General features: G+C 38.6%; 1 protein-coding gene across 5 annotated transcripts in view; it reads left to right on the top strand.

Annotated features, from left to right (window-relative positions):
- The window catches only part of LOC308690498 (multiple C2 and transmembrane domain-containing protein 1-like), a 207,048-nt gene that overhangs the window by 110,174 nt on the left and 70,792 nt on the right, over window positions 1–26,082 (top strand). For 3 of the 5 annotated variants that reach the window (XM_081364984.1, XM_081364982.1, XM_081364985.1), the window contains exons 3-6: window positions 17,168–17,310; window positions 17,566–17,645; window positions 18,120–18,231; window positions 20,700–20,738. In XM_081364984.1, the coding sequence (XP_081221110.1) occupies window positions 17,168–17,310; window positions 17,566–17,645; window positions 18,120–18,231; window positions 20,700–20,738 (374 nt within the window). The remainder of the gene's footprint in view (window positions 1–17,167; window positions 17,311–17,565; window positions 17,646–18,119; window positions 18,232–20,699; window positions 20,739–26,082) is intronic. The other 2 variants (XM_081364983.1, XM_081364986.1) reach the window with 1 other exon arrangement.

Raw genomic sequence — 26,082 nt, 5'->3', positions numbered from 1 at the left:
ATTGAAAATGATCAAAAATGCATATTACAATTTGTAAACACAAAACAAGATCTACAAATAAATTTAAAATCTGCAAACAAACTCCTCATAATCTGCGAATGTAAAACACAATCTGTAAATAGATTTCAAATCTGCAAACAAACTCCTCATGATCCGCAAATGTAAAACTAGATCTACAAATAGATAAAAAATCCACAAACAGACTCTTCATGACATACAAATATAAAATGCGATCTACAAATAGATTTAAAATCCGCAAACAAACTCTTTATGATTCACAAATAGAAATCAGTGACTTGTACTTGACAACCAGATTTTGAATGAATGCAAAGTGATTTGTGTTGCATTTGTTTTCAGAATTTTGGCACAACTGTTTCGCTGTGTTTTTCCCATTAAAAAATCTACAAATGCCCTCCTCACAATTTGCAAACAAACACAGTCTAACTTGTATTTTCAAATCACTGTAAAAAGACATTCTTTCACAGTCTGTTTGCTATCATGAAAAAAGCCAGGAAATTTCATTTTTGACAATATGGGACCTTTAAGAGACTTTAAACATTGCATGGTTGTTGGTGTCAGATGGGCTGGTCTGAGTATTTCAGAAACTGCTGAACTACTGGGATTTTCACACAAAACCATCTCTAGGGTTTAAAGAGAATGGTTAAAAAAAAATATCCAGTGAGCGGCAGTTCTATAGGTGAAAACGCCTTGTTGATGCCAGAGGTCAGAGGAGAATGGCCAGAATTGTTCGAGCTCATACAATAGAAAGGCAACAGTAACTCAAATAACCACTCATTACAACCGATGTCTGCAGAAGAGCATCTCTGAACACACAACGCATCAAACCTTGAAGCTGATTGTCTACAGCAGCAGAAGAACACACCGGGTGCCACTCCAGTCAGATAAGAACAGGAAACTGAGGCTACACGGGTCACCAAAATTGGTCAACAGAAGATTGGAAAAAAAACGTTGCCTAGTCTGATCAGTCTTGATTTCTGCTGCAACATTCAGATGGTTGGATCAGAATTTGGCGTAAACAACATGAAAGCATGGATCCATCCTGCCTTGTATTAGTGGTTCAGGCTTCTGCTGGTGGTGTAATGGTGTGAGCGATATTTTCTTGGCACACTTTGGACCCTTTAGTACCAATTGAGCATCATTAACGCCACAGCCTGCCAGTGAGTGTATGATGAATTGTGTGTGAAGAATGAGAGGTGCTGCACAGAGGAGAGACTGCAGCTAGAAAAATTATGTTTAGATATATTATATTTTTTTAATTATTACATTTTATTCAGCAAGGACACAATAAATTAAATTAGTCAAATGTGTGATTAAAGACAATATATTATTGTTTCCACAAAATAATTCAGCAGCACAACTGTTTCCAACATTGATAATAATAAGAAATGTTGCTTGAGCACCAAATCAGCATATTACAGTAATTTCAGAAGGATCACTGTGACACAGAACTTTGCCATCACAAAATGAAATAACATCTTAAAATATATTAAAACAGTTATTTTAAATTGTAATAATATTCCCTATTATTACTATTTTACTGCATTTTTGATCAAATGAATGCAAGGATTTCTTTCATAAACATAAAAATCAACAAAAATCATACCCAAAAAACCTTACCCTCTTGAACGGTAGAGTTTATTTAGCCTGTGTTGTCAAGTATACTTGCTGCTTTAGATCTCCATTAAAGCATGTGCATTCACAGCTGCATGCTGTACTATAGCTGAGTTCACACACACATACACTCTCAGCCAGAGGATCACTAGACTGAATTATAGAAACTGCTGCAGTCATCACTCCATTGCTGTCGTGGGGCATGCTGGGTAATGTGTGTGCTAAACCACATCTCTCTTCTGTTTCTATGTGCTATTGAAAGGCTTCTCTTCTCCAGCACTGTCTTAAATATCCAGACGCCTGACAGCCAATCTGAACCCGGCCTGTGGGCCGCCTCATATCTCAGATAAAACCTCAAACTTTTTTTTTATTACATTTATTATGACAGAATAGTTTTATGTGCCGTTCATATTTGGAGCTTGTTTGTGATAAAAGGCCAGACTAGAGTTATAAAAAGAAAATATATAAATTCATAAACTACACTGAGACAGGATCTAATCTTTTATAGACCTATTACTCTGCAGTATGAATGAATTAATTTCTTGAAAATTCCCAGCCATTTTGAACCTAGATGAATAAATTGTATTTGTTGTATTTATCGCATTGAATAGAAGTGTCTGCTAAATGTGAAATAAATGTAACTAAAAATGAATGTAAAAGTAAATAAATGGTGTAAAAATTGTTCATTGATATTTTATGACACCTAATTCATCATCACTTATGTTAACAAATGGAACCTTATTGTAAAGTTTTCCTTTTATGCTGTGCTTGCCACCTAGTGGTGTGAACGTAGCATCACACTACAATGCAATGGTTCAAATCTGCTATTCCACATCAGCCTTGATTTGTTTATTCTGCCAAAAAAGTGTCTGATAATAGGGAAATTGCCAAAATAAAGTGAGTATTATCCACCTGACAAGTCATGTGATCTTATTATGTTTGCCCCCATGAGACAAGCCGCTCCATGTAAAATAAAACTGCTTTTAGCGCACCTTTAGGGGCTGTTTTACACGACACCGTTTTGGACTAAAAATGTAAAACTTTTTATGCGTTTTGGCCGATCGTTTACACGGCAACGAAGTTTTGGGTGCCTGAAAACACAAAGTTTTTTGAAACTCTGTGTAAACAACAAAAATGAGAATCTCTGAAGGCGATGACGTCATGCACATGCGTATTACGTGTTCAGTCTATCGTGTTTCTTCGCCATCTAATGGCCTGACAGCAAAATACAGGGTTTTTATTCGTTTTCGCGGATCCGTGTGAATGGGGATCATTTTGACAATGGGGTCATCTGTACGTGGAAAACTCAAAGGAAAAACTTCTCCGTTTTATGCATATCTTTGTCATGTAAACATACCCTCAAAGATGCATTACATTGCTCCAACCCTAATCAAACACACCTGAACAAGCTAATCAAGTTCTTCAGGATAACTAAAAAGTTATAGGCAGGTGCGTTTGATCAAGGTTTGAGCTAAACTCTGCAGGAAAGTGAACCTCCAGTGCCCGAGATGAGAAACCCTGATTAAAGGGTAACTAAACCCCTGGTCAGAGCCTGACTCCACCCACTGGCAATTTTTGAAAAATGCTGGAAAAGTAGGCAGAGCCCAGTGGAGAGGGGGCGTGCATCTGAGATGTATCTCTCTGTAGGCAAGGACGTGGTTAGCTGGTACTCTCTGAGGTCAGAGGGTACCACAACTTCCAATAGGAAAATTCAACTGCAGTAGCCACTGTTCAACCTGAAGAGGGCAGCACTCAGGCGTTTTTACACCATATTTTGTAAAATTAAAACACTTTAAACACAAATGTCAAAAAAAAAAAATATATATATACTTGAATCAATGAACAGCACTAATAAAGCCCCATTCTTACAGATCATTAACTAAAAAAAGTTGGTTTAGGGTTTAGTTACTCTTTAACACTGATCAGCCACAACATTAAAACCACTAACATGTAAAGTGAATGACATTGATTATGTCATTATAATGGCACCTGTCAAAGGGTGGGATATATTAGGCAGTAAGTGAACAGCCAGTTCTTAAATTCTATGTGTTGGAAGCAGGAAAAATGGGCAAGCGAAAAGATTAACTAGTGAACCGGGTCATGGGTGCCCAAGACTCATTAATGCACACGTGGAGCGAAGGCTAGTCTGGTCCAATCACTGAAGAGTTACTGTAGCTCAAATTGCAGAAAAACCTAATGCTGCCAAGGATAGAAAGATATCAGAACACACAGTGCATCACAGTGTTATGCTTTGGGCAATGTTCTACTGGGAACCCTTGGCTCCTGGCATTCATCTGGGTGTTACTTTGACACGTGCCACCCTTGTTGCAGACCATGTACACCCCTTCATGCCAAAGGTGTTCCCTGATGGCAGTGGCCTCTTACAGCAAGATAATGCACCCTGCCACACTGCACATATTGTGCAGGAATGGTTTGAGGAACATGATAGAGTTCAAGGTGTTTCCCTGGCCTCCAAATTCCCCAGATGTCAATCTGATTGAGCATCTATGGGATGTGCTTGACCAACAAATCTGATCATGGCTCCACCTCGCAACTTGCAGGACTTAAAAGTCCCATTGCATGAAAATTTCACTTTATGAGGTTTTTTAACCTTAATATGAGTTTCCCTAGCCTGCCTTTGGTCCCCCAGTGGCTAGACGTTTTGATGGGTGTAAACCAAGCCCTGGGTATTTTTGAGAAAATAAAAGCTCAGACGGGCGAATCTAGAAATCTTCCCCTTATGTCGTCATAAGGGGAAAGGTCACCTCCCCTTTCTCTTTTTTGCCCGCAAAGAGAATTTGGCCCGCCCATGAGAAAATGAGCTGCGCAAGCGCGATATTGTTTTTTCCTCGAGAGACATCATGGCTTGCAAACGAGCGAAGCATGGCAGTTGCTCATTGTTTGGATGTACAAATGAACACAAAAGTATTTTTTTAGTTCCTTCATCCGAGCCTCTGAAGAACCATTGGGTTATGTGAATTTTCACAGATAATCTTTCTCTCAAAGTCGTTCAATACTGTTTATGCATCAGTAAATCAAGCTTAAGTAAATCTTACTTAAACTGTGATTAATATATATATACAGAAAGCGATCAAAGAACAATCCATTCCAATCGCCCAAGCTGTCAATCACACAGCGCGAGTTTATCTGGACACTTGCCAAAACTTGTTATGAAATCAATGACGCTGTTAAGCTGCACAACGAAGCTCTTACTGTACTTACCTCATGTTTGTATTGGTGAAATCATTAGTGAGAGTGCAGAAACTGCGTTGCAATGATAAGATCTTCATTCACGCGATCAACAGGCTGTCATCTGCTCAATGCTCATCACTGCAACCTTTTATGTGATGGGAATATATCTAAATACTTAAAAAACGTCTCACGATTCGTTAATCCCGATAGCTGTAATAGTAAAAACGTATAATACAGTAGCTGTAATAGTAAAAGTTTTCGAGAGAGTTACACATGTAATGCGAGATATTTCATATGCAAGCATGTCAGCCAATCACAGCAGAGGGCGTTTACACTTAAGTCTCACAACAGAGTGTTCAAATCAGAGGCTAAAATCAGGCTAGGAAATGTGCCTTTTATTTCTAATTTATAACAACTTTTGATCTAAAAACATATTAACATTATAAGGGCACCCCAGGAAACATTCTAAAATAATAAAATAATCCATGCAATGGGACCTTTACAAGATCTGCTACTAATGTCTTGGTGCCAGATCCCACAGGAAGTGCTTAGAGGTCTTGTGGAGTCCATGCCTTGACAGATCAGAGCTGTTTTGACAGCACGAGGGGGACCTACATGATATTAGCCAGCAGGTGGTTTTAATGTTGTGGCTGATCAGTGTAGTGCAGCTCGCTTTATTTCTGTAACCTGTTATCAGTGTTTTTCTTTTTCTCCACATGGAGGGTAACACTTAAAAAGTACAGAATGGGTGTAGTGAGTGACAGGGCTGAAAGTCTGTGCCATCACAGGGCCCCAGAGGGCCTGGGATAAGTAGGTCTGCTGAAGGAGATGGAGCTGTCTCAGTGCCTGAGTGCAATTTCCAAATTTCCTGCCAATGACAGCAATCAGTCAGAGCTCTGGGAAATCGCATTGAATAATTTAGCTTAATTATGACTCTGTGTGCATTATTCAATGACCTTTTTTTAAACTCTCTTGGCCCGCTGTGATTTTTGGGAGGGTAATTATTAATATGTGGTGGAGAGGCCTTTTCTAATTAGATAATACAGCCTTTGATTGTTGTATATGTAGAAAGGCAGTGTCTCTCCTGTTGTTTGCCTCACTCCATCTACAGCATACAGGCATTTATTTTGGTGCTTTTTTAAGCCTTTAAGGAGTAAAACTAGTTTGTTTTTTGTTGTTGTAGTAGTTTTTTTTTTACATTTTCTGAAGAAGATGCTGGTGGTGTTTTCCTATATATTTTCATGTTGCTATGTGGTGTCTAGTGGTGCGTTCAAGTCCTTCTGGGAAGTTTGTATTTACGAGGTGGGAAGTTGTGTTTAAGATGGCGTTCAAGTCACTTTCGTGTAAGATGGCGGTTTACTTTCTCTTAAGGTTCTTCTAGTTCTAGAAAATAAAGAACAAAGAAATGTGCATCAGGTGTGCTTTGCTTTTTTTGTTTTTAATTAATTTATGAAGCCACTGCAAAACGTAATCGTTACATATTGTTATATTATAATGCCATCATATTCTGTGCAAGCAATTATCTAACTTCACTGTAAATAGAAAAGCTTTAAGTATTGTGGTTTCTCACTGACACGCCCCCAACTCGTAAAGATCGGGGCTTAAAGAAAATCCATAGCAATTTGGTGGCGTGCCAAATACTCAACTCGTAAATACGATCTTTACGAGATGACTTGAACGCACCATAGGATGTGATTGCTTTAGGTAGTCATTGATCATTCATTCTGTGGTCTTTCTGAGCGTCTCACTCTGAGCCATGTGTTTTAAAGGAGTAAGATTGGCAGGTTGGCAGAATGTGTTGAGATGTGATCTCTGTCAGAACGGCCCACATTAGCTCTGTTGATATATCAGAGTTTACTGGCTGCTGGTGAGTGTTTTTAATATGCACTAAGAAAACGTAGACACACACTGATGCTGGGGGGACACAGTAGGTATGTGGGTGTATTTGAGACTGAAAGACTTCAAAACCACATTCACACCATGCTTTACATTTTACACAAATTATTCCATCTGTGGATCCTAATGAACAGGATGGATTTTGTGTGCAATCAAATGACTTAAGATTTCATCAGTGTCTGGACTATTAGCTCAGGAGAGGAAATTCCGATTCAGTTTCTAACGTAACCTTGGTTCCCTGAGATAAGGGAACGAGTATTGCATAGCTATATGCTATGGGGAAAACTCATTTTTCTCTGAATACTGAAGCCTTTTGTATAATAATGCAGTGCTACTGCACAGCCATAGCAGTGCAGCCAGGGACTACTCGCATGCTATTGGCTGGTCAGTGGTAACTGCACAAACCTATGGCAAAGTGGCGTAACTGCGAGAACCAATCTCCAAATCTCGGGTGCAAAGCACGCTGAACTGAGCGCTGAGCCCGCCAGAATGGCCGGGGTATCCACCTATAAAGGACGCTTGATTTCACCATAGAGTCAGGTTTATCGACTGAAGCGACGAACTCTGTGTAGTGTGCGCCATACGTGCACACGTATTACGTTAGTAAGCATGGTTACGTTAGTAACCGAGTCGTTCCCTTTTGAACGGTCAGTCGTATTGCGTAGCTGTACGCTATGGGGAACCAATCCAATTACGCCGTGCTATGTTAAGCATAACGACATGTTCTATGACCCAAGTTGGGACGCTTGAACAAGGGTCCAAGCAAGGCTCTAAATCCGACATGACGCCTTGATAGGGCAAGACCCTAGTGATGATGGCCTGGCTCATACAGAGGCCAGCTCAATCAAACGGAAAGGATGTGTGCCTGCAGTGCAGGGACTTCTAAGTTATAAAATCTGGCGAAGGTAGACGACGAGGACCAGCCGGCCGCCGTGCATATATCGCAAATGGATCAGACCTCACTCCACTAGAGGCATGGCCTCCTCCTGGGCATGGTCTTTTATGTTAAGCCATTTTTCTTCCAGATTTGTTGCAAGGTATGATGTCACATATGTATTTTTATTATAGAAATATATAATATAGAAAATGTCCCGTTGCAAAAAAAAAAAAAAAAAAAAAAGAGAAAGAAAAAGAATATATGTTGCTGTCCTGTCTAGTCTGAAAATTACCTCAGATTTTGGACCAGAAAGTTGAAGTTTTCCTTTTACTCATTTGTAAACTTTCCAGGCATGTTGCATAACTTGCTTTCTGGGAATACCCCCTCAGGTTAACACAATTGTGTGCCAAAAGAACAAGATAGTGGAGGGAGAGAGAGGGAGAGAATACATTTATCAACGTTACACTGCCCCTTGGTGGCTACATGTCATAAATTACACATCTAGAGTACTAGCTACTGCTTAGTAGCTTATTTCATGAAATGCTGTTATAGAAATGGCCACAGTTTATTGGCCACTAAAACTGACATGAAAATGGTATTTTGATCTATTGTAGAAAAGCACAGCTCAACTGAAGTGGTCGCCAGACTTCAGTACCAGTTTGTCAGCGTCGTCATTGCTGGCAAAGGCAGTTCCACTCTGACGCTGCAGTGTTATTTGTGACTGAGAGTGTTAGATGGCTGCACAGTTAATGATTGAACACCATGGTGTCTGTGCCAATATTATGAAGTGTGTGAATTTTAGTCAAAACTTATCACATGCTTGCCAGACTAATGTGACCCATCAATCCAACTGATGAAAAAGTTGAGGTTCTGAATAGATTAAACATTTTAACCAAATGAATTACATTATTTTGGGTGGCTATTAAGTATAGCATTGAATAGAAAAATAGAAAAATAGTTCCTTGAACAATGTATTTTGTTGTATTTCCATATCAGTGACAGACAGTAAAGATATTTATTTTACAAAATATTTCTACTGTATTTCAAATAAGTGCTGTTCTTTTGAACTTTCTAGTCATCAAAGAATCCTAAAAAAAAAAAAAAGTTTAACGGTTAAATATTAAGCAGCACAACTGTTTCCAACGTTGATAATAATAATAAGTTTCTTGAGCAGCAAATCAGCATATTAACATGATTTCTGTAATGGCTAGTCATAGCTGCTGAAAATTAAGCTTTGCAATCACTCGAATACATTACATTTTAAAATAATATATTAATGGTTATTTTAAATGATGATATTATTTCGCAGTATTACACTTTTAACTGCATTTTTGATCAATTAAATGCAGCCTTGGTGAGCATAAGAGACTTCTTTCAAAAACATAAACAAATCTTACCGACTCAACCTTTTGAAAAGCATTGTATATGTCTCTTTCAGCCCGGTCTCACCCCAAAACGTCACATACTGACGTGTCTTGACCAAACTGCAATATACGACGAAAAGGGTACCCCTAAAACGTCCATATGAGACGAAGACATAAGCGCACCAGCAGCGCCTCTTAGCGGTACCCTAACGCATACCTAAACCTACCCATAACCCGAATAGTCACATACGGACGTTTTAGGGGTACCCTTTTCGTCGTATATTGCCGTTTGGTCAAGACGCGTCAGTATGTGACGTTTGGGGGTGAGACTGTGTTATCTCTTTAGTGGAAAAGAACTGAAATGTCTAAACAGGAAAGCCTGGATCAGTTTTCTCCATTTAAGAGCTTACAGAGCAATTTCAGCTGATCTGGATATTTGACTAGCGCACTAAGAAAGACACAAGAACAAACACCCAGAGAACTGATCTTGTGACCTCATGCACACTAACTCACACATAGAAGAAATTGTAAATAACAATTAGGTTTACCAGAAAGTTTACCAGACCCAGATCAGCTTTGTCTTTTGTCTCTGAGTAAAGCTTGTCCAGAAATCGAGAGGTGTGATGACTGTGGCTGCTTAAATCAGATGTTGCCATGGTCTCTGTACATTCACACCATTTCTAAACATTGTCTTGTTGCAGTTTGTGTTTGATGCTGAGAGATGCATAGTGACACCACAGTGAAATGTGTTTAATTGCTTTTTATAGTGTGTTGACCTCCTAAGGGGAAGCCTGCTGTCATTCAAGGTTTAGGTTTTGCACGCACAACAGCGCTTACAATCTGATGCCATGACCACAGTAAAGCAGGAACATCAGTGTTGTCTTATAAATCTCAAAGCTGCAGGAAACTGCACTGATAGTCAGACTGTAAACAGCAGTCACAATTACAACTGCAAACACATTATGCATTTTGTATAAGTATATAAATAATGACAACAACAATAAGAACAATTATTTCTTATTGTCTGTGTAATTCTTTGAGCTTAATTCTGTGAATCTGTTTTCCTCTTATCACAGTGTTCACATCGGCGTTGTAACAAAAATCTGTCAGTCATAGAACACTTAATGACTCATCACTAATAATTTATTTATGTATTATATAAATGGCTTGTTTATATATATTTATGATAATGCTGGTCTACAATTTTTTAGAGGTTGTCTGCTTCAGAGATGAAATATGCTAATTATTATGTATTTTGATGTGCTGAATTAAAATATGACAATTCAAACAACTGATTGGCTACTGTCTCCAATATATTTAAGTTTTTACCATTTACATCTATGTATATTGTGTAGATGGCACCTGTCCTGTTTATGTAACACTTAAAAAAAAAGCAAAAGTGTTATATAAATCACATTTATTATGAAACAAAACCTGTTCTTCTTCTTCTCCTTCTTTATCCTTTCTGGTTTTACTTGAGATCCCTTGCCATTCCAAGTCAAGGTTGTATATACTGACCAATAGTATATATTGAAAACTAGAGCCAATCAACAATTTTAAGCATAATTTTCATTCTCAGTGACCCTGAATTAAAGTTTGACTACATTTGTTTTAGAAGCATTTTGGCTGTAGACCAGTGTAATATAACTTAATTGAACCAAATCTCTCCACAAAGCACCGAATGAAGTAAATACTTGTCTTATGGGGAAAAACAGCTTAAACCAACAAAGGCAGCCTTAGGGTGGTTTAAGCTATATTTGAGAGCAGGGTTGAGGTCAAGAAATTATTTTAGCTGCTTCTGAACTCAGGCCACAAGTAAACAAAAATACAATTACATATTAGTACTATTTATATATATAAATTGGTTTCTGGCCAAGATAATGGTTTCAATTTCAAGCTAGCTGGGCTTTTAGATTGACAGTGGCACAACTTTTATAGGTCCATAAAAAATGCAGTTTGAGAGCAAATGTGCAGGTGTTAATATATTGATGTGAGGGCAGAGAAGAAATTGCCCACCACTCAGCACACTATGACCCTGCAGTCACACACAGTGCCTCACTCATTCAAGCCATCTATTGATCCTTCTGTGAACGGATCTCTTGGTGCTCACTCATGTGTTGTGATGGGCAGTTTGATTAATGTGATGGGGAATGTACTCTGGGAAATTCCCCCATTCTGTGCATATTCAGTTGTGGTGGATGAGAAATCATTCTTTATCACAAATTTTGCACATTTTATTCAGATTATTGTCAAATATCTTTCAGTGCCCATAATGCTGAATGCTGTGCTTTAGGCGATGTCAAAGGCACAGATGTGGCATACATCAGACCCGCACTTAATGTGTCAGCATTTTTCCCCCCAAGCATTTTTTATTTTCCACCACAGAACTTTCCGATACGTTGTTCAGTGCTGCAGACAAGGATGCATCGCTCTCTCTTTTTGGTATTTTTTTCCCTGCAATATTCTGTGTAATAAGGTTTCATTTGTTTACATTACATTAACATTGGTTACCATTAAAGGGATAGTTCGGCCAAAAATGATATTTAACCCATGATTTACTCACCCCCAAGCCGTTCGAGATCCATATGTCAATCTTTTTTCAGACAAACACATTTTCAGTTATTTTAGAAAATGTCTTAGATCTTTCAGTGGTTATAATGTGAAGTAATGGGGTCCACCTCCTTCAAATCCCAAAATGTACATGCATCCTTCACAAAAGTAATCCATCCGGCTCCAGGGGGATAAACGAAGGCCTTCTGAGGGTAATCCGTGCGGTTTTGTCGTAAAAATATACATATTTAAAACTTTATAAACGAAAATAACTTGCTTCCGGTAGCGGTCGACGAGCGTTCACGGAGATGGATGCTGGCGTATGACGTAGGACGTAGCGTAAGTGACGTAGACGTAGCGTAGGAAGCGTCGTGACGTAGAACGAACGTAGAGTTTTGTTTTGCTCTGCTCTCTGGCTGCGCTGTCACGTTCGTTCTACGTCACAACGCTTCCTACTCTACGTCCTACGTCATACCCCAGCATCCATCTCCGTGAACGTGTGTCGACCGCTACCGGAAGCCAGTTATTTTAGTTTATAAAGTTTTAAATATGTATATTTTTACGACAAAACCGCACGGATTACCCTCAGAAGGCCTTCGTTTATCCCCCTGGAGCCGGATGGATTACTTTTGTGAAGGATGCATGCACTTGAAATCAAAAAGGCTTAGATTCACTGTCCAATGTGATGTCCATTGGGGTCCAAAAATTGGAGACCACATTGGAAATTTTTTAAATCTAAAACAAAGAAAAACTATGTTGTGAAATTAATAAGAAATATTTCAGACAAACCGACTTCTTGCAGCTATCTCATGGTGCATAAACATAATTCACAGCTGGGCATCAAAATCAGAGACAAACAGATTGCTTACAGAGTCATTATCTAGAGTCACTGAATTTGAATGTAGTTTATTGCATTATTTAGATGAATGAGTCAGTGTCTGAACGAACACTAGGATCGGCGTTATGGGTGGATGAATAGGAAAATAACATCTTGTGTTGGTGTTGTATATCTCCTGAACTGAAGGGAAGGATTTCAGTGGTATAAAGTCAGTGAATTGGTTTTTATATGTAAAGGCTGTGGAGATTTGCAGCCAGAGGTTTGCTTAGCTGGAGTTTTGTTTTCATGTTTTGTAAACATTTTGTGTTTTTCATGGAAAAAACATTATCCCCCGGTTTCACAGACAAGGCTTAGGCTTAGTCCCAGACTAAAATGCATGTTTCAGCTGTTTTAACTAAAAGCAGCTTGCACTGACATGTCTTAAAATATGTGCCATTGTTTTGTCTCAAGATGCACACCAGCAATGTTTTTTTTTCTATGGCATTTTTATAAAAGCTACTTAAATATCCTTATTGAACTAAGGCCTAATCCTGGCTTAATCGAAGACCTGTTTGTAAAACCAGGCCTATATGTGAAATTAAACAAAATACTAGGTCACACTTTATATTGTATTTAACTACTATGTACTTACATCAGAAAAATTGTTATTGTGTTCATGTTGTATTGAAAATCACTTTTGCTGCTATTGAGGTTGGAAACGGGAAAGGTTCGGGACAGCTTTGGTGGGATGGTTAGGTTTAAGGGTAGGTTAAGGTGTAAAGGAAGGTTCAGCAGTGTAATTACAGCTGTAATTACTTGCTTATATATTTAAATATAAGTATAATGTAAAAAAGGTATGTATGCAAAGTGCATTGTATCCAATTTATAATTTAAATGTTAGTACACTAAAGGTATCTAATATAAAGTGGGATCAAATACTATATATACAATTGACAAAAAACAAACAAAATCAAAACAAAACCCAGTGACAGCGAAGAGTGCGCAGCATGTTGTCCAGGTTTGATTATTGTACTGAATGTCTCAGTGCTGATTTAATGACATTACAGAGGCTTTCCTCAGAGGTTATGATAAGCACTGAGAGAAACACACTGCAGAGGTGTTGAATGGGGATTCCCTGCCAGTGAGCTGCTGTAATTTAAGTGATCGTATATGGAGCTGTCATCAGCGTGCCCACACCAACACTTTTACAGTGTAACATACTCCAATCTGCAGTTTTTGCAGATGAGTGGATGGTCATAGATACATGGACAAATGCTATACTCAAACTAAAAAGCTATACTATCAAAGGGATAGTTATCTCAAATATGAAAATATTGCCAATCATTTATCTACTGTACGTGTTTTTGTTTTACTGCTCTTTTCCGTACAATAAAAGTGAATAGTGACCTGGGGCTTTCGAGTTTCATAAATGACAGAAAGCATTATAACACTCATAATTACTCATGCACGTTGGTCTTCTGAAGTCATTCAATAGCTTTATGCGATGAACATAGTCATATACACTGATAGTCTCCATTGCTTCAGATCTCATTCTTGTTCACATACAGTATATTCTAATGTGTCAGTGGTGCCAAATTTGAATATGCATGAGATTTGCGAGCTATTAAAACTTGAATTTGATCTTTTCCTTAAAGCTATCAAATACTGATGCAGTGTCACATTCACTCTTTTATTGCTGGACAATGCATCTCTGAACAGGGACATGCAGGTTTCTGCCGAGCAGAACGTGAGCTGAATTTAAACATTAGGAGGTTGATGGATTCCCGTTAAATCCAAGACTTTATATAGTCATAATATTGACCTATCTCTCGGCATTGATGTTTGTCAGAGTAATGAAATTGAAGGGATCACTAAAAATCTAAGGGCTCCATTCAGGACATGTGTTTACTTTGGTTTGGCACAACAGACTGTGTGATTGTCCTATTATTTGTTGCATTTTGTGCACAGTGTGACAGTTATGTTTAGCTTCAATTTCATGGACTTTTAGTTTGTTTATCTTCAGTTTACTGTTTCCTTTGTTCTAGTTTCTCGCCACTATCTGTCGTCATGGCGATTCAGCACAGCTGTCAGCATTCAATTCATTATCATTCTGTATTTAAGTCCCTCAGTTGGTTTCCTTCATTTTCTGGTATCTTTTGTGAAGACTGTTAAAGACTCTTGCTACTTAATCCTTCTTCGTCTTCCTTTGAACTAAGCATGACAGAATTCTGGACCAAAAGAAGTAAAATGGATATCGCAGCCCAGTCTATCGATCTTGCTTGAGAGAACCTTGCTATCTTAGAGTACACTGCCCGATTCTGTCAACTGGCTCTGAAAACGGACCTTAACGATGAGACTCTAAAGTCTCTGTATTGCACTGGAGCCAACTGTTTTTCCCCCCTTGACCTACCTGACATGAGTGAAGGAACCTGGAGAGAGGCGATCCTCCATGTTTGCAGTGTGCCTACTCTCAGTAGATGCTAGCGTTAATGGCCACTGCAGAGCCAGAGCACTTGCCCACTGCAGGAAAAGAGCCAGAACCCACCACAGAGCTGGATTCCCACCACTGATCCTGAGCCAAGGGCAATGCCAACAACGGAGCATGAGGCCACATCTTTCCGGGAGCTGAAAGTAGCTGCCCAGTCTGAGTGCCGTCTTCTATCTACGAGCCGGTGGGAAATAGGTAAGAGCAGGATGAGGATGACTGCCTCCCTCCTTCGATTCCACCCAATCCAAAGCCAACATCGCACACTGGTCAAAGCCAACACCGTAACCAGCTCAGAGACTGTTATGCCATTGAAAATACACCCACCCTGCCTCCCTCTCCCACCTCCTCTGCCCAGGCTAGTTGGTCCCTCGGCCCCGCCCCTTCGCTGGTGCCCTTCAGTTCCTCTGCTCCTCTATTGGCTTTTACCTGTTTGGATCTGTTGTGGACTTCTAGTTTGCCAGCTCAGCTAAGGTGTTCCACCTCAGACCTCCAGGGCCTGTAGCTCCAACTCGGCCCGTCGAGCAGTTGACTCCGCCTTGGCTCCTCCCTTCTTTGGCTCCACCCATGACTGTCGTCCCATCGGCACCACCGTGCTTCCTTGTCCCACCGGCTCCACCTTGGTCAGACATTGCCCTGCCAGCGGCGCAGACTTTCGAGCCTTCAGCTGCGCTTTGGCTCTCCACCCCTTTGGCTCCATCTGGCTCCACTTTCCCTGCGGCTGTCTGCTCCGCCCTGGTTCCTTCCACTCGAGCTTCCTTGACCAATCCCAAAGCCTCCTGAACCACATCCTCAGCCAGTTTACGGCGTAAGGCCGCACCTTCCCGGAGGGGGCGTTCTGTAACAGTTATGTTTAGTTAGTTCCATTTTAATGGACTTTTAGTTTGTTTATCTTCAGTTTCCATTGTTCTTGTTTTCCGCCACTATCTGTTGTCATGGTCTATCTGTTGTCTAAATTCGTTATTATTGTTTTTTTTTTGCGCACAAAAAGTATTCTCGTCGCTTGATAAACTTAAGGTTGAGCCACTGTAGTCACTTGGACTATTTTAACAATGTCTTTACTAACTTTTCTTGGCTGGCAGATATCAATTACCTGGCAGCCCAATAAGGAGTGAGCCAGCTCTCAGATTTAATCAAAAATATCTTTATTTGTGTTTAATCAAAAATATCTTTATTTGAAGTCTTACCGGGTTGGAACAACATGAGGGTGAGTAATTACCGACAGAATTTGAATTTTTGGGTAAACTAACCCTTTAATCCTTCTTCGTCTTCCTTGAAACTAAGCAAGACACACAGAATGTTACTTCAAATTGTTACAGCATAATTTAGACTAAAGATTTTATAGACAAATTTGATTGACGTACTGTATATATTTTTTTTATTTTCAGTACAAATAGATTATTTATATACATATTTTAGTTATTTATTTCTAAAATTCTTGATTGATCATATTCGCATGGCAAGTGCTGTGATTTTACATCTCTGGTTGATATTATGCTATGCTTCATGTCTCAGAGTGATGAAGCGTAGATCCTGATCCACTGCAGCAAAGTCAGAGCAGGTCAGGTGACATGAGGATGCTGTGCACATTTAACACTGAACACACAGGGACATCTAGTGGTCTCTTATGAAAACTGCTCTGTTGCAAACCAATTGAGTCGAATATCAAGATGTTGCTTTTGCAATTTTAGGGAACCAAGTAACTTAGACAAGTCTCTTTATGTATTAACACTGTGGAACATCACATTCACACACATTCAATGTTTTTATATGCTCTGTAGTTGTTCTTTCTGTTATTTTCTCAGGGTATATAATGAGGCTCTGTCATGTTGATTATTATTCAATGGTGTATTTGAATTTGCACTCACTGTATTTAGACTGCCCTTGGCTCCACACAACACACTTATCCACTCTGATTTTAGTGCTTGAGCCAATGAGGGTTGACAGTTAAGGTCACATGACCCAAATATTTCTGCCTCCGCTCCCTCAAACCAATTTGCAAACACAACTACTCCATGGGAAAGAAAGAGCCTTACAGCGAAAAAGACATTTGTGCATATGAACATAATTGAACATGATAAATACGTCCATATGAACATAATTATGTGTTTGTTGTTGTCAGCGATAAGAAATTATTGCATCATCTCAGTCTGAGACTGTTTTATAGCTATATGATGTAATAAATTTTCTCAGTGAAGATTTATCTTTCTCTTGCAGTATTTGGAAAGTGTTTCCAACCAGGTTTGCCTATAACACCATGTTCTCGTTTTGTAGAAGAAAAAAGGTTTTATTTACTACTGTTTCTTTTGAATAACAGTCAAATATATTGAGCGTTTTTCTTGTTGTATTAACAGGGACCAGTGACCCATATGTGAAGTTTAAGATCGCAGGGAAGGAGGTTTTTCGCAGCAAGACAATCCACAAGAACCTGAACCCAGTATGGGAAGAGAAAGTCAGTCTGCTGGTGGAGAGTTTGAGAGAGCCGCTCTATGTGAAGGTAAATGATAAATAACAGTTTGAGTGCTTCGCTCCAGTCATTAAATTGACTGTAGAGCTTTTTATTTGCTGCTGAGGCATTAGTGCTTATTTATTGTGTTTGATTTGATGCAGCTAATGGAGATTGTAAAGAAGCCAATCTGTATATTTACACTTTAAACTGAACGCCGGTCTTACAGTCATAGTAACTCCTGCTTCTGTTCTTTGTCGTGTGAAATGACATGCCTTACTGTCGTGTGTTTTCTATCCTCTGCAGGTCTTTGACTATGACTTTGGGCTGCAGGATGACTTTATGGGCTCTGCATATCTCTATTTAGAGTCCCTGGAGCACCAAAGGTCGCCTGATGCTTTGTGATACATTGACACATCTGAAATACAATCACAAGTCACAGTCTAAAATGAATCACTGCTGCCACCTAGTGATTTTGCATGTGCAAACAAGCGCTATTATAGTTAACTAAAACCAAAACTATATAAAAAAACTTGAATTAAAATAAACACTAACTATAAAAAATAAAAAATAAATAAATACTCAAACGTGTTTAAATTCAGGTGCCAAGCCACTTCTCATTTTCATTTAGCTTAACTTGATGTACTAAATAAAAATGTCAAAAACACAGTAAAATTACTAAAATTTCAAGTAAAATTAAAATAAAAATGGAAAATAAAAACAAATTCAAAATATTAATAACTGTAAGGGTATCTCAATGATAGTAAACACATGAATGCTGTATGAAATGAAGAACATAATCTTTAATCATGGAATGTGTTCGGTTGTTCATACTGTAGGTTCTCTCTGTGCCCTTTTAGGAACTTGGATGTGACCATTGAACTCAAAGATCCCCACTATCCCAACCATGACTTGGGTTCACTGGATCTGACTGTCAAACTTATTCCAAAAGAGGGAGACTTCAGGGAAACTGTGAGTATTTTATTTTCATATCTCTATGTTTTTCTAACTGATGTGTTTAGGCTGAGAATATGAGCTGGAGGTGTGCGATGTGACATTGCTGAATCAGATGTGAACATGCAATATTTACTCATCATCAAACCTGAATAGATATTAAGATGATCCCCGAAAATTCCCATTGTTTCGTACTTTTAGGAAAATACATGCATTCCGTTTCTATATTTCTGTCTACATGGTTCCGGTCAGGGAAACCTGAAAATATCAGGGAACTTATTTCTTCTTCAGCTCTACAGTACAAAGAACATTAGGAATTGTTCTTTACAAGTGTAATCTCTATAAAATGAATTTAATAAACACTTATCCAAACCTGTCCATTTTTGGAAAGTCATGGAAATGTATTGGTAAAGGAGGTTTGGGAGCTCAGTATCAAAAAAAAAAAAAAAAAAAAATCTTTTAAAATGGAAATCTAAGGTAAACTAGTACTCTCTTTGATTTTCACTTACGTTCAAAGGTTTGGGGTCCTTTAAAAAAAATAAATAAAAAAAAATGAATAGTTTTTTCAGCAAGAACACATTAAATTGATCAGTAGTGACAGTAAAGACTTTTACATTGTTACAAAAAAATGTTTATTTCAGATATATGCTGTAATCTTTCTATTCTTCGAGTATCCTGCGCAAAAAAAAAAAAAAAAAAAAATGATGCAAATCTTTTTCAACATTGATAATAATAATAAATGTTTCTTCAGCACCAAATCAGCATATTATAATGATTTCTGAAGGATCATGTGACACTGAAGACTGGAGTAATGATGCTGAAAATTCAGCTTTGCCATCACAGGAATAAATTACATTTTAAAATATATTAAAATAGAAAACAGCTATTATAAATAATAGTTTTACTGTGTTTTTGATCAAATTAATGTAGCCTTGGTGAGCATATAAAAGACTTCTTTCCAAAACATAAAAAAATCGTTCCGACCCCAAACTTGTGAACAAAAGTATTTTTAGCCAAGGGTTTCAAATGGGTTTTCTAAGCAAATATATAGCATTTCACCCATTTGACCACAGTACAGAAGACTACAAATTTGTTTTCTGGGCTAGATGTGCCAATGTCTGACCTGGATGGTATTTCTATTGCAAACTTAAATCTATTGTCTAGAGAATATGCTCGGCAGAATTTCAATGAGAGGAGATGAATCCAGTTACCTATTAGCCAGCTAGTTTGCTAACAAATGCACCCTGTCTTTACATAGAGCCTAATGCAGTCTTATATCTTGTTTTTGCATATAGTAATTGTTGCTCTGGATGAAAGAGTACTTATTTCTCAGCATGTTTAACAGGGACACTGTGAGTTTATTGGGGAAATAAGGGTGTTTTATGCAGAACTATACCAAGAGAAACTTTATAGTAACTTAAGCTCTGAGTCAATCTAACAAACATGTAATACTGTAAGTATTCAAGGCCACCATCTTCTGATGTTTATTCTGCCTGATTAGTCTGATCAAAACATGATTGTGGCTAAATATGGTTTGGAATGCTAAAGAACTGCATATGGTACCATATATAATACACTGTGTTTATATAATATGTTTCTTGAAATGTATTATGTGAAGAAGGATGAAAATGCAATGAAAAACACTTCATGCAGTAGTATGCTACTTTGTTGTGACATGACATTTTGTGGAATCTAGTTCATCATCACAGAAATAAATATGGATATTTTTCATTTATAATCCAATTTTTGTGTGAAAAAAAAAAACTTCAGTTTTGGCAGCTATGATTATTATATATTTATTTTTTATATATTTATGTAAAAATATTTTGGCAGCAATTTGTTTCTGCATATTTTGGCAGCAAATAATATTTTTAGTATTTCTTTCTCAACGTATTAAGATATTACTTGTGGTTTCCGGAAGTAAAACATCAGTATATTGTATATTGTGGGATACAGTGATCTTTGTACTGTGCATATATTAAACAGAATATAAGCAGGATGACCTCAACAATTAATTATGATGCAACCACTTATAACACCTCTTTGGATCTCTCTCTCTCTCTCTCTCTCTCTCTCTCTCTCTCTCTCTCTCTCTCTCTCTCTCTCTCTCTCTCTCTCTCTCTCTCTCTCTCTCTCTCTCTCTCTCTCTCTCTCTCTCTCTCTCTCTCTCTCTCTCTCTCTCTCTCTCTCTCTCTCTCTCTCTGTTTGTGTGTGTGTGAGTGAGTGTATAATGGGTATGACTTGACTTAGTGTTGGTCAACTAACAAAGCTTTGAACGACAACATTTTCTGATTTTCTCAGTTTCTATGTGATTTAGTAGTTTTATTAGCTTCTAATGGCTGCCCCCAGACCATAGCTTCCCCAGGCTGCCTCCTTATGACCCCTTGACTCTTCTGAACTGTATTCAGACTGGCTGTCAGGTTCACCTCTAACACCCTGTTAGAGAGGGCAAGGGGTGGCTTTATAACGCTTTGTCTCATTCACAGACCATGCTTATGAGAAGGAGCTGGAAACGATCCAGTAAGGTAATAACAGCATGAACAGATCCCTGCCTTCTCCAATTCTCTGCTCAGACTGAAGAGGGCAGTGACCCCAGCCCTTTTCATTTTTTACCCCTGCTTACTTTTTTTTCAGTTGTAAAACCGGCTTTTGCTAACTTTATTTTCTGTGTGCTGCAATATGCAAGGTAAGAAACGCTGCCATCTGGTGTACACCAAAGTGCACCTTTTTCAAGTGCTTTGTCCTGCCTTTAAATTTAAGGCTGAAATCAGATCCAAATTCAGGGCTGCTATAGTTTCCTTTGTGTATTGTAGCAACTGACTGAGAAAATAAAGCATTCTCTGTTGTTGCCATCTTCATATTGCATTGACTGCACGGTGCATGTGCTGCAGTGTTCTGTGAGGAGATAATGCACTTTATCATTGAGGTACACTTTAAAAGTGTACTTGACAACAATGCATATGCAAGATGTGATCAGAGCAACCACTTATTTATAACCTGGTGATTTTAAATATGTGTTCTTCTCTTACCTTGAAAATGCTGCATATTTTGCCTGATTTAATGCTTCATAACATTATTATTATTTACATTTTTTTTCTTGGTAAATTTGTGTGGTGGGTCTGTGAACAATATCTTTTTCTAAATAAAACAAATTATTTTTTGCTCTTTATTTCATTGCTTTATATATACATCCAAATGACAATTTTGGTCTCTGAACCTGATATATTTGTATGAAATCTTATCATTAACTACAATTATTAAAATTGAAATAAAGCTGAAATAAAATAAAATATAAATATTAGATTATAATTAGAAATGTTGCCTTGGAAACAAACTGAAGAAAATTTAAGTTGAAGCACTAAAATTGATAAAAAAAAAAAAATCTAATTAAACTGAAAATATAAAAATAAAATTTAATTCAAAATGTTAATACATTTATAATATAATATTATATAGTACTAAAATAACTCTAAAATATTTGAGGAGTAAATATTTCAAAAAGTTCTCAAAATAGCTGGTTGAATCATTATTTTCCTGTTGATCACTGTTTGAAACAATCTGTATTGTAAAGCGTTAAAAAGATAAAAGTGATTGACAGGTAATAATAAAATATTCCTATTAATTTTTTTTAAGCGTTAAGCTGTTCCTTGTCATCCTCACTATTGATCTTTAATTCTGTTATAGTTTTACATTTATTTGCATATTATTTTCTTCCTTGTGTTGTGAATGGATTTTGTACTGTATGAAAGTGGCATGTTGGTCTGGGACGGGAATAATGTACTATACTTTTTGTCTCTGTTTCATACGTGCATGTGTGAAAGAGACCTTTCTGTTGCCTGCCAAGTGAAAGTCCTAGTTTCAGTGGTAATTTGTGGTCTTCAAGTGGAGTCCCAGTTTAAGACATTTCTAACACGCAACCTAGTTGCATTGATTTGCGCTACTCAAGAGAACAAAATGCACAGCTCTCAGCTGCATGTTCCCAGCTGAGGTCAAGTAACTCCTATTTTGTTTAGACTAATGTTAGAGCCCAACTTTCAGAGAGGCCCAGAAACATGAAAGTGGCTCTCCAGCATGTGGATAAGGACGTCCTGCTGAAAGGCTTACCCTACCCAAGCCTTTGAAGCTCCAAAGTGGGCCATGTTGGCTGGGACTCGGGAATACTGTAACAGCGCTACGATAACTACTTTTACACTGCTTGCGGTGCACACTTGGGTGTTTCTTCTATTTATACTCCCTATTTCTCTTTCATTTCCAAAATACTGTAAACGATGATCTCTGTATATGCAAATCAATTTGTAATTGATACATCTCCAAAATTAAGATTTCTACTCTGATATACAGTATGAATTTAAAGAAAACTCCACCCTGAAGTTCGTGCAAGAACAAAACTTATGCTAACACAGCTGTTAGCCAAAATTACTATTTTTTACATCCAGTTTTACTTAAAGGCACCAGGGTTGCAGTGTCACCGGCTTGGGCCCGTAATCGCTGCTCGCGATATTATATTTATATATTTAATCTGCTTCATGATTTTTATTTTTCCTCCTGTATCATTTCAGTGAGATAATACAGCCTTTTTATTCACTATTTGGGAACATCACATCAAAAATGAGCTTCTTATTTTTGGTCAGTGTCATTGGCAGAGTTCTGAATGCTCATGTTAACCCACACACAAACATACACACTTTACAGTGATTGTGTGGAGTCAGCATATTGTACGAATATCTGGAGAGAATGTCATTAGCTGCCTGCTTTTAACATCAAAGGTGTGGGGTTTTGTTTTCAGAAAGGGTTTGCTCTGAGTTTAATGAAATGCGTTTTAAACAAGAAACATTTTAATAAGGACTCTATAGGCTATTAATTAAGCACAGAGATATCTGTTAAAATAGTTTGTTTGGCAAGTGTCTTGCTGTGCTGAAGTCAAGAAGATACCTGATGCTCAAAGACTGCATTTGCTTTGGAGTTATTGAAATAATCCCAAAAAAAGAAGAAGAGAGAAATAAGCTGCTTTTCCACCGCCTGGCCGAATGGTTCTCATTTCGTAACCGTTCCATTCCGTGCCGATCCGGGCCAGCCGGTACGGTTACGGTTTCATTTTCCACTGTGGGCTGATAATGGCCGCTCTTTGGACTGTAATACAAACTTGCAGTCATTGCCTTGGTAACGTGACGGTTTACTGTGTTTCTGTCACTCAAATAGCGCGCTTAACCAGTTACAGAGAAACAGGTAGCCAGGCAACAGACAAGTGACCAATGCTGAGTGGCGACGTCACTTCACGGACTCTAAAAGAATTCCGGGCCGAGAACGGTTTGTAATCATGTGCCGTATACCGTGTACCGTACCAGGCTCAAGTGGAAACACAACTGGAACCGTTCCTTACCATTCTCAGAACTGTTCGGCCCGACGGTGAAAAAGCGGCCATAGTCTCGGCTATTGGTGTAACTCTTGTTCCCTGATGGAGGGAACGGAGACAAAAAATAATGTCAAAATACAGACACTAGGGGTCACCCTTGAGAGTCCCAAACACCTCTGACATATTCAGAAAAGGCCAATGGAATTGGTGTGTGGAATTTGCATGCCAGGCCACGCCCACGAACATAAAGGTATATAAGGCAGGCCGGCTTGCACGCACACTTCAGTTTTGTTCTGAGGAACCAAGACAGCATCTCAACCCCTCAGTGAGAGTTCAAGTTGTGGCAGGAGGGACACAATGAGGGAACGAGGGTTACACCTGTAACCAAGACATTCCCTTTCTGTCTGTAACTTTCGACGATGTGTCGAAATACTGACACTAGGGTGTCTCTATACTAAACACCACAGCTTGAACTGTGTCACGAGGCATGGCGGTGCAAATGCGGGCAAGAGACCACAAAATTCTGCATCAATTCGAATCAATCCGAATCAACATTCACAGAACTAGGATTAGTCGCAACCCACCGCCTTTTTTCGGTATAAGTAAGGGCTTTGTAAAAACCCCTTCTTTATCCCGGCTGGAGGGACAGGCTCTATTGCGTCCTTCACCAGTAGGGCCGCATCTGCCGCAACCAAGACAGGGTGCTTGCCTGCTGCCGAATCGCGATTGCTCTGATGACCCATCACGATGGCGCCAGAGGTTTTCAGAGGAACAACTGTTTTTGTCATCTGTGGTAGAAATGCTGCAGGCAGCTCGACGCTGCATCCTGGCTACCCTCGTCAACGAGCAGAGGAACGTGCCTCGTGGCATCTTTCCGAGGCAATAACTTTTCTACTGCCGAGAACTGCTAGGCAAAGTCCTCGACAGAAGGAAAGTGAAAAGGCTGTGAGATAGGGTGTAGAGAAAGCGCACTTTGTTAAGCTCCACAAGGTTAGCCAAGGATGGTATTCTAGGTCCATGAATGTGGACATCGTCTGGCCGAGAGACCGCGTCGTGACTTTAGTTGCTCTGAGAGCAACCACAGTTGCAAACGCAGTTCCCGTATCAATCTCGGCTTAACACTACCCTCGTGCAGCTCTTTCAGAGGTTTTGCCTGATGGACCTGCAGGATCGCCATGACATGCAGGGAAGAGGCAACCTGTCCAACGGCACTATAAGCCTTCATCCCTAAGTAGGAATTAGTCTTACAGGCCGTTCCACCAGGTGGTAGTGTTTATCTGTACACCCTGAATAGAGAGACCGCTTTTGTGATGAAATTCAGCAGTAGATGCTCTATTGCAGAGGTAAATGGATTTTTTCTCTTGCGAGAAGATGCTGGCTTAGGTTCCGAAGAACAAAGCTGATGTGTGTTTGCAAGCCTACCTGCCTTATATACCTGTATGTTCGGGGGCGTGGCCTGGCATGCAAATTCCACACACCAATTCCATTGTTTTTATCTGAATACATCAGAGATGTTTGAGACTCTCAAGTCAGCCCCTACTGTCGCTATTTCGACACAATGTCGAAAGTGACCTACGGAAAGGGAAGTTAAATTTCACAAAGTAAAGTGTATTAAAGTTTAATGTTGTTTGTATGTCTATGTGGTGTGTTTAATATGCTTTAAGACAAACCATGTGCAAATTCATAAGTCAGCACCATTGCTGAGTATTTTCAAAAAACGTGGTTTGAAATCGCTGGTGTGTCTTACGTCACAAACTACCTTGTAACCAATCACGTCAACGTGTGATCGACAACAAGCGAATCTCTGAGCTGGTGTGAGTGAGTAGAGGCGGGGCTAATTTGCATATTCATAGAACTGCATATACTGAATGAGGCAAGGGTGTGGAGTTACATTCAAGCTATTTTAAGACATGAAGAATTTTTTTTTTTTCAAGGAAATTTTGGTAATTTTGGTTATCAAAGATGAGTTTTAAGGGATCCCATTATTGACTATAGTGGGACTTTAAGACTAAACATTTTTGCATCTTAATGTTGTTTTCATGTTAAAGTGATAGTTCACACAAAAATTGTTCAATGTTCAAAAATGTTCAAAAATGTTCAATGTTCAATGTTCAAAAATGCACAAAATTCTGTCATCATTTACTCACTCTGAAGTTGTTCCAAACCTGTATGTACTTATTTCTTCTGCTGAATACAAACGAAGATATTTTAAAATCGCTAATCAAACAATTGATGGGCCCCATTGACTTCCATATCATTTTTCCCCCTTCATACTATGGAAGTCAATGGGGTCCACCAACTGTTTGGTTACCCATATTCTTCAAAATATCTTCTTTTGTGTTCAGCAGAAGAAAGAAATTCATACAGGTTTGAGACAATTTGAGGGCGAGTAAATGATGACAGAATGTTTATTTTTGGGTGAACTATCCCTTTAATTGGGACAATTAAACCCTACTTAGTAGTAGACTTTAGCATCTTTTATTCTCTCATTAATGTAAGGCATAAATAAATATATA

This window comes from Scardinius erythrophthalmus, assembly GCF_964197995.2.
Source record: "Scardinius erythrophthalmus genome assembly, chromosome: 5".
Classification (NCBI taxonomy): Eukaryota; Metazoa; Chordata; class Actinopteri; order Cypriniformes; family Leuciscidae; genus Scardinius; species Scardinius erythrophthalmus.
Note: the sequence above shows the minus strand (reverse complement) of the source record. Positions and strands in the feature narration are given on the sequence as shown.